At 38.9% G+C, this 9,063-nt stretch overlaps 1 protein-coding gene across 1 annotated transcript; it reads left to right on the forward strand.

The window, feature by feature from the left end:
* The first annotated feature begins 3,565 nt into the window (after window positions 1-3,565).
* On the forward strand, window positions 3,566-6,345 carry LOC104236855 (subtilisin-like protease SBT1.3). The gene has a single exon (XM_009790878.2). It carries the CDS (start codon window positions 3,732-3,734, stop codon window positions 6,069-6,071), a length of 2,340 nt encoding a protein of 779 aa, XP_009789180.1. The 5' UTR covers window positions 3,566-3,731; the 3' UTR covers window positions 6,072-6,345.
* Window positions 6,346-9,063: the final 2,718 nt, after the last annotated feature.

Below are 9,063 nucleotides of genomic sequence, written 5' to 3' on the forward strand. Positions count from 1 at the left end.
CGTAGGCCACTCCTCGGGCTGTGTAGCAATAACGGGCTAAACTACCTAACTGCTGGAACTACTAGAGTCTGATATATGAGAGCCATCTGCTCCGAAGTGTGAGTAGTGGGAGTTTGTGCTCCTTCCCTAGCCTGAGAGAAAGCTGGTGCCACTGGAAATGCACCATTCTGGGCCACGCTCTCCATGAGGTCCACGATAGAGTAAGAAAGATAGAGAAAGAAAGACGCGAAAATTTTCTAAAACTCTATAGCCTCTAGAAGATAAGTACAGACGTCTCTGTACCGATCCTCTAGACTCTACTAAGCTTGCTCATGACTCGTGAGACCTAAGAAACCTAGTACTCTAATACCAACTTGTCATGACTCAGAATCCAACTCTCGGGACCATGATTGTGCCTAATATTTCACCTGCTAGGCAAGCCAACGTTAGCTAAATTTCTTAACCAGTTTTAAAAATTCTAATCAAAATGTTAACAATAATAACCGTATAGTCTGAAATAGAGTGATATAATACTGAATAACGCAGTCTAAACATAACTCAGAATATGGAGTCACGAATACATGAGCATCTATAGTACTACAAATAAATTCCAAACAAAATACAACTATTTTGAAGCGAAATAAACAGTAATGATAGAATGGAAGGGGACTTCAGGACTGCGAAATCCATGCAGCTATACCGCAAGTCTCCACAAGTAGCTAAGTCCGAGCAATCTCACTATGCGCAATTGGGATCAACTTCGGTATCTACACAAGAAGTGCATAAGTGTAGTATGAGCACAACGGACCCCATATATCCTGTAAGTGCCGAGCCTAACCTCGGCGAAGCAGTGACGAGGCTATTGCAGGTCACTCACAAATAACCTGTGTGAAACAATAATAATAAGAGAAAAAGAATTGGATAAAGCAATAAACTCATGAAACGGATCCGAAAACCAACTGCCAGTGAACTCAGAATAACAAAACCTCAAATCTCATATTACAATACCAAGAACGACTCTACAATCTCAAACCAGTACAGTACCACATATTAAATCAATTGAGGCGCGCAACCCGATCACACCATATCATCATCTGTTTATATCATAATCCGGTCTTATTCCTTCTTATCATTTCAATATTGTTCAATATTGTTGCGGCGTGCAACCTGATCCCCAAACAAGTTTAAACCATTAACTCAAATAACTCAATAATAATACTTGCAAAGTATCGACACGGAGGGGTGAAATGTTCCAGCAATAAAGAACCACAAAATAAATGGAGAAAGTCCATCATCTAAAAATCTCATACAATGGGAACGGGTAAAACGTGTGATAATTAAAATATACAATTAAAGCAAATTAAAACAAGTAGCAAATAAGCAGAAATTGCATGGAAAGTGGACAAATCAAGGCAAATAGAAGCTAAATAACAAGTAACAAATATTACACAGATGTCAAATAAAAACATGTAACAGTTAAAGCATATAGCACGAAATAACATGGAACAAATAAAAATATGGAAGTAAATACTCCAACCCCGCATGCTACATGCTAAATTTCGTGACGGTGCATATACACTCGTCACCTTGCATATACGCTGCTTTCCCACAGAATACACATAACAAATAAGTCAACTAGTCCTAATTCCATCAAGTCAAGGTTAGACACCGCACTTACCTTACTCCGCAACTCAAAGCATAACCATGGTCTTTCCTTTAGAATTAGCCTCCAAACTAATCAAATCGAGACACATATAGTTCAAATAATTTAATTTAGCCTTTAGAAACTACCCACGAGTAAAAGAGATTCAATCTTTAATGATTTTGGGAAAAGTCAACCCCGGACCCGGTTGGTCAAAACTCGAGATTTGGACTAAACCAATTACCCATTCACCCTCGATCCTGGTTATGTAATTAATTTTGAAACCCGACCTCAATTTGAGGTCTAAATCTCAATTTCTACTTAAATCACTAATTTCTATCGTGAAAAAGCATAAATTAAAGGTTAAAATCAATGCGTGTTTATGGAAATAAAATGAAATAAGTTAAAATCTACTTACCTATGAAGTTGGGATGGAAAACCTCTTCAAAATCGCCTTCAGGCCAAGCTCAAACTTGGAAATGGTGAAAAATGACTCAAATCTCAACTTTAGAGTGTTTAAATCACTGGGCGTTAGGTGTTCTTCGCGTACGCGAGATACTCTTCGCGTTCGCTGAGGCTTAGTCCCCCCAACCTTCGCGTTCGCGATCCAAGGATCGCTTTCGCGAAGAATATCAGACAAATTCCTCCTAGATCCCTATAACCCTACACATTCGCGAGTGGACGAACGCGTTCGCGAATGGTAAGCCCCCCACTACTTTGCGTTCGCGATCGTGTCCTTGTATTCGCGAAGAACGATTCCGCCCCAGTCCCATTTTCCCCTTTGCGATCGCGAGATTACCTTCACGTTCGCGAAGCACAAAGCTTCAGACACCAGAAACAGCTGTAACCAGCTATCTCTTACGTCCAAAAATGATCTGTAGCCTATCCGAAACTCACCGGAGCCCCTCAGGCTCCAAACTAAACATACACACAAGTGTAATAACTTCATAAGAACTCGCTCGTGCGATCCAAACACTAAAATAATACCTAGAACCATGAAAAATGCGTGAAAATTTCAAAGAAACTCAAGAACTTCAAAAATCACCACCACGCGTCCGAATCCTATCAAACCAACTCCGATTTGCACCATTTTACAGACAAGTTTTAAATAGAAAAATGAACCTATACCAAGTCCCGGATCCAAAGTCCGAATCCGATAGCCATAAACTCAACCTACAACCAAACCTAAGAATTTTTCAAACTTTCAAATTACTAGCTTTTGGCAAAACAAGTCAAATCAAGTTAGGAACTTCCAAATTTAATTCCGGGCATATGCCCATTTCTAAAATCACGATACGGATCCTCCGGGATCGTTAAAATACCGATCCAAGGTCGTTTACACAAAATATTGATCGTAGTCAACTCAAGTTGTTTTTAAAGCAAAAAACCATATTTTCTTCAAATTTTCACATAAATTCTTTTCGGAAAAAGACGCGAACTACGCAAGCAAATTGACAAACACTAAATGGAGCTAATAAAGGTCTCGAACCACAGGAATAAGAGCTACTACTCAAAATGACCCATCGGGTCGTCATATTTTGTAATCGAAATTGGAATTTCTGGTCAGCTCATTACTATTGGAAAACCATACGAAAATTATAACAAGTTGTAGTTTTTCTCCCGCCAGTATGATTAAAAAAATAGATTTTAGAATATTGGTGAAAATTTATACAATTTGACTCATGAAAAACGAAACACAATAGCTAATTTGCAACGGAGATGGTATGTGATATGAAAAACCTTGCACAATTTTATTACTTAATCCTAATTAATACATAATCTCAACTCAATTTTATTGCTGCAGTAACATGATAAAATAATACATTTTGATGCAAATATATAGTATGATAGGACATTTTTTATTAATCATGGCAACACATGGACCATAACTTATTAACTTTAGCCCACCTCAGCCAGCTCTCACTTGTCAATAAAAACGATACATTCATGAAAACAACCACCTTCTTTATTACCTGCACAAGGAGACATCTTAAAGGACCACCTTTTCTGCAACAATGTTCAATACCTAACACACCGACGGACTCTTAGAAACATTACTCATATATCTTTCTTCTCCATTCTCCCCCATTCTCCTCCTCTTTCCGAGAGAATGGCTGGAATACTAGTGAAATGTTTATTTTTCTTTGTATCACTATGTCTTGGCTTCAGCCTAGCCGTATGTACAACTAGTAATATCCAAAACATAAAGAAAACGTACATCATCCAAATGGATAAATGGGCAAAACCAGATGTATTCATTGACCATGTGAAATGGTACTCATCACTAGTAAAATCAGTACTATCATCAAGAACAGAGAAAGAAACTGCAGGGGATGAACAAGAGAGAATTCTTTACAGCTACCAGACTGCTTTTCATGGAGTTGCTGCTCACCTCAGTGAAGAAGAAGTAAGTAAACTACAAAAACAACCTGGCGTTTTAGCTGTTTTTCCTGAGACTAAATATCAGTTACATACAACTAGAAGTCCTCTGTTCCTTGGCCTTGACCGAGAGGACAGCAGCAAGTTGTGGTCTGATAAATTAGCAGACCACAATGTAATTGTAGGTGTGCTTGACACTGGAATTTGGCCAGAAAGCCCAAGCTTCAATGATACCGGCATGACACCCATTCCAGCTCACTGGAAAGGTGCATGTGAAACAGGACGTGGTTTTGAAAAACATCACTGCAGTAAAAAAATTATTGGTGCTAGAATATTTTACCGTGGGTATGAAGCAGCATCAGGTAAAATAAATGAAAGAGGTGAGTACAAATCAGCACGAGATCAAGATGGACATGGCACTCATACTGCTGGAACAGTTGCTGGCTCTGTAGTCCGCGGCGCCAATCTTTTGGGCTATGCCTATGGCACTGCGCGAGGAATGGCTCCAGGTGCAAGGGTTGCAGCTTACAAGGTTTGCTGGGTGGGTGGGTGTTTCAGCTCAGATATACTTTCTGCAGTTGATCAAGCTGTTGCGGATGGAGTTAATGTTCTTTCCATCTCATTAGGTGGTGGTGTTTCGTCTTATAATCGTGACAGTTTGTCAATTGCAGCGTTTGGGGCTATGGAAAAAGGGGTATTTGTTTCATGCTCGGCAGGAAATGGTGGGCCTGATCCAATTAGTCTTACAAATGTTTCGCCATGGATTACTACAGTAGGAGCCAGCACTATGGACAGAGATTTTCCAGCAACAGTTAAGCTCGGGACAGGTAAAGTTATAACTGGAGCTTCACTTTATAAAGGTAGGAGGAATCTTTCAACGGAAAAACAGTATAGTTTAATTTACTTGGGAAATAATTCGAGCAGCCCCATGCCGAGTTCATTGTGTTTAGAGGGTACTTTAGATGGTGCGGAAGTTGCTGGGAAAATTGTGATATGTGACAGAGGAATTAGTCCTCGGGTTCAAAAGGGGCAAGTAGTGAAAGATGCTGGAGGTGTAGGAATGATATTGACAAACACTGCAGCTAATGGGGAAGAGCTGGTTGCGGATAGTCACCTTCTTCCGGCAGTAGCAGTTGGTGAAAGAGAAGGAAGAGCAATCAAGCATTACGCTTCAGCTCGAAATGCCACTGCCACTTTGAAATTTCTTGGTACTAAATTAGGGATCAGGCCTTCTCCAGTGGTTGCTGCATTTTCGTCGAGAGGACCTAATTTCCTAACACTGGAGATTCTAAAGCCAGATATGGTGGCACCAGGTGTGAATATTCTTGCAGCTTGGACTGGTGCATTAGGTCCATCTAGTTTGCCAACCGATCAACGAAGGACGAATTTCAACATATTGTCTGGAACTTCAATGTCATGTCCACATGTAAGTGGCATTGCTGCTTTGCTCAAGGCTAGGCATCCGGATTGGAGTCCTGCAGCTATTAAATCTGCACTCATGACAACAGCTTATGTGCACGATAACACTTGCAACTCTCTAAAAGATTCCTCGACAGCTACGCCTTCGACCCCATATGATCATGGTGCAGGACACATAAATCCACGGAAAGCTGTTGACCCTGGTTTGGTTTATGACATAGGGGCGCAGGATTACTTCGAATTCCTATGCACACAACAACTCAGCCCTTCACAGCTAATGGTTTTTGGAAAGTTCTCCAACAGAACTTGCCATCACTCGCTTGCTAATCCAGGGGACTTGAACTACCCCGCCATTTCTGCAGTTTTTCCTGAAGACGCAAAAGTTTCGACGCTGACGCTTCACAGAACAGTCACCAATGTGGCTTCTCCAATATCAAATTACCATGTTAGAGTCTCATCGTTCGAAGGTGCAGTCGTGAAGGTTGAGCCATCAAGATTGAATTTCACCAGCAAACACCAGAAACTATCTTACAAGGTGATTTTCGAGACAAAATCTCGTCTAAAAGCACCTGAATTTGGATCCCTGATTTGGAAAGATGGGACACACAAAGTAAGAAGCACAATTGTGATCACATGGCTAGCATCAATTTAGTTCAGCTTGCCATTTATTAACTAGCATTTTGTTTGCGGAGGATAATAAAAAACATGTTGCGGCAAAGTCCCTGTGTTTTCAGCAGTTGTTTTCAGTAGAAAATAGTTTCTTTTGTTCATTACTAGCTACTACTTATATTGCCAAATTACTTGTGGCAACTATTAAAAAGATGAATTTGGCAATACGAGTCAAGAAAATGTCCAGCTTCAGTTCATTCAAGTTTTGCATTGTCTTCACGCTGTTCTATTAAATCAGACAAATCTTTGTTCACCAATTGGAGACTATCTGGATAAAGGAAACCTGGTGATGAACCCTTGTTTTCTTTAATCAATTATATGCATAATGCATCTCTATTTGCAGGAGCCAAATGGAGAGGGGACAAGCAAGAATAATCATGCAGAACAGAGCGAATTATGAGCATAAAGTTGCCTAATTTAAATAAGGAATAACTTAAAACTTAAGACAAACAATTAGTGTGGGACAAATACGTGGTAGAATAGTTAAGAAACTCTTGTCCAAAATCTAGGCATTAGGTTAACCAAGAGATACATACTCCCTTCGAACTGATACTAGAACATGTTTCCATTAACTAACCATAATTTAAATGAACTAGAAACTAAAGTTTAATGTATTTCTTTCTTTGACCGGAATAAAAGCTTTACTATTCACACAACATTACAAAAGTTGTTGGGAGTTATTCATGCATTCAAGAACGCCGGAGACATTTGATTATCAAGTGCTTATCTATTTCTGGAAAATAGGCAATCATTGATGGACCAAAAATGATAGGTGTTGTATTTTTTTCCACATATATATGTTGTTACTAGTTAAAGCATAACTTAACTAGCCATGCATTCAAATTAGCTAAAGTCAGGCCCATCTTCCTTAATCAGCCCATTGCTCTGTCACAAGAGAAATGTTCGACATCTTTGGACATCAAATAGTGACTTCTATTTCTTTCTAGAATAACCAAAAGCAGCTAGGGAGTGCCACAAAAGGGTACAGACTAATAGCCGGTTTGGCCAAGCTTTTTTATGGGCCAAAAGTGCTTTTTTTGGCCAAAAGCACTTTTGGCCAAAAATTGATGTGTTTGACCAAGCTTTTGGAAGGAAAAAAAGTGCTTTTGAGGAGAAGCATAAGCAGTTTTGGAGAAACAGAAAAAAATAGCTTCTCCTCCAAAAGCACTTTTCTCAGAAACACTTTTGAGAAAAATACACTTAGAAGCAGTTTTCAAAAGCTTAGCCAAACACTAATTACTGCTCAAACGTGCTTTTCAAATTAATTAGCCAAACTCAAACTGCTTCTCACCAAAAGTACTTTTTTACAAAGTACTTTTGAGAAAAGCACTTCTCAAAATAAGCTGATTTTAGAAGCTTGGCCAAACGGGCTATAAGGCAAACTAGGAATGAAATGGAATTTTCAATTTTCATATTGGAAGTTATTGTTGTTATTGTGATTATTATTATCTTCTTTAAAAATACTTCCCAGGTTAAGTTGCTTTGGCGCCTATCTATACATTGCTCTCGTGTCGAAATATATTGTAGTGTTATGAATTAGAATTCTTAGGACTTCATGATCATTGTTATCTACTTGAGCCTTCCTATTGAAGTATAACATGTTAGTTAGTTATTAGTATTAGGAGTCAATTTGTAAATAACACAAAGTTAGAGTCTTTTATTATTATTATTATTATTATTGTAGGAAGTTAGGTTGGTTAGTTAGTTAGTGGAGCTGTATACTACAGTCTGTGGCTGTACATCATTTCAACTAATGTAATAGTGAAATTCCCAAATTTGCTCTTCTGCTTCGCTTTTCTTCTCCATTTCCATGGCTAATCCTAACATGGTATCAGAGCCAAGAGAGAGTGAATTACTTGAGCTTCGGTTGATTTCACTTTCACAGCTAGACAATTTGTAAGTGTCTCTCGATTAATCTTAGGAATTCTTTATTCTTTTCTGAGCTTCTTCGATTGATCTTCAATAGCGGAAGAACAAATTGATCACACTCAACCCTTGTATTTGCAACCTTCTAACACGCCGGGTTTGATGTTGATTCCAATTCAACACACTGGTTCTGAGAACTACAGTCTATGGAGTAGATCGAAGCGACTTGCACTGAAAGGAAAACGAAAGTTAGGGTTTGTAACAGGAACTTGCACAAAGGCATCGTTCAAGGAGATACTTCAGGAGAGGAAAACATGCAATGCAATTGTTTGTTCCTGGATTATGAACTCAGTTTCGAAGTAATTGATCAGTGGAATCATTTATGCATTTGATGCTCGTTCTATATGGGAGGATTTTAAGGAGCGATTTGACAAAGTAAATCGAGTAAGGATCTTCCAATTACATCATGAAATTTCAAAATTCTCACAAGGAGGTGATATTGTTGCTGTGTATTTTACCAAACTGAAAGAATTGTGGGCAGAGTATGATATTTGGTACCTTTTCCAAATTGTGGTTGTCCTAAGTCAAAGGATCATCAAGTGCATATTCAACAACAGAGGATGATATAGTTTTTGAATGGCCTTAATGACACCAATGATCAAGCACGGAGGCAGATCCTCATGAAGATAACTAAGCCAACACTCATTCACGCTTATGCCATGATCACACAAGATGAAAGCCAACAAGCCAACAACAACAATAACATTGGGATGAACAAAGTTGATCCTTTAGCATTATAGGTTGGGAGAGTTTAACCATATCGTTGGGAGAAACAATTTATGTAGTATGAGCATTGTCACTTGAGAGGACACACTAAGGAGAATTGTTATTAATTGGTTATCCAGATGATTACAAGAATAAAATAGGTCGATACTAGACAAAAGACATTCAACCAAGAGGCATTCTAACATCATCAGAACCTACTAATAATAACACTATATTGGTCAAAATTTGGTAACTCGGTAATTATAGATAAATCACGTCAAGGACGGAGTCGACCACGGCGTTATGGCGAGGAGTCGTCCTCAGAAAGATCGTTGCCTAGGACG

Source organism: Nicotiana sylvestris, chromosome 3 (genome assembly GCF_000393655.2).
Source record: "Nicotiana sylvestris chromosome 3, ASM39365v2, whole genome shotgun sequence".
NCBI classification, from domain to species: domain Eukaryota; kingdom Viridiplantae; phylum Streptophyta; class Magnoliopsida; order Solanales; family Solanaceae; genus Nicotiana; species Nicotiana sylvestris.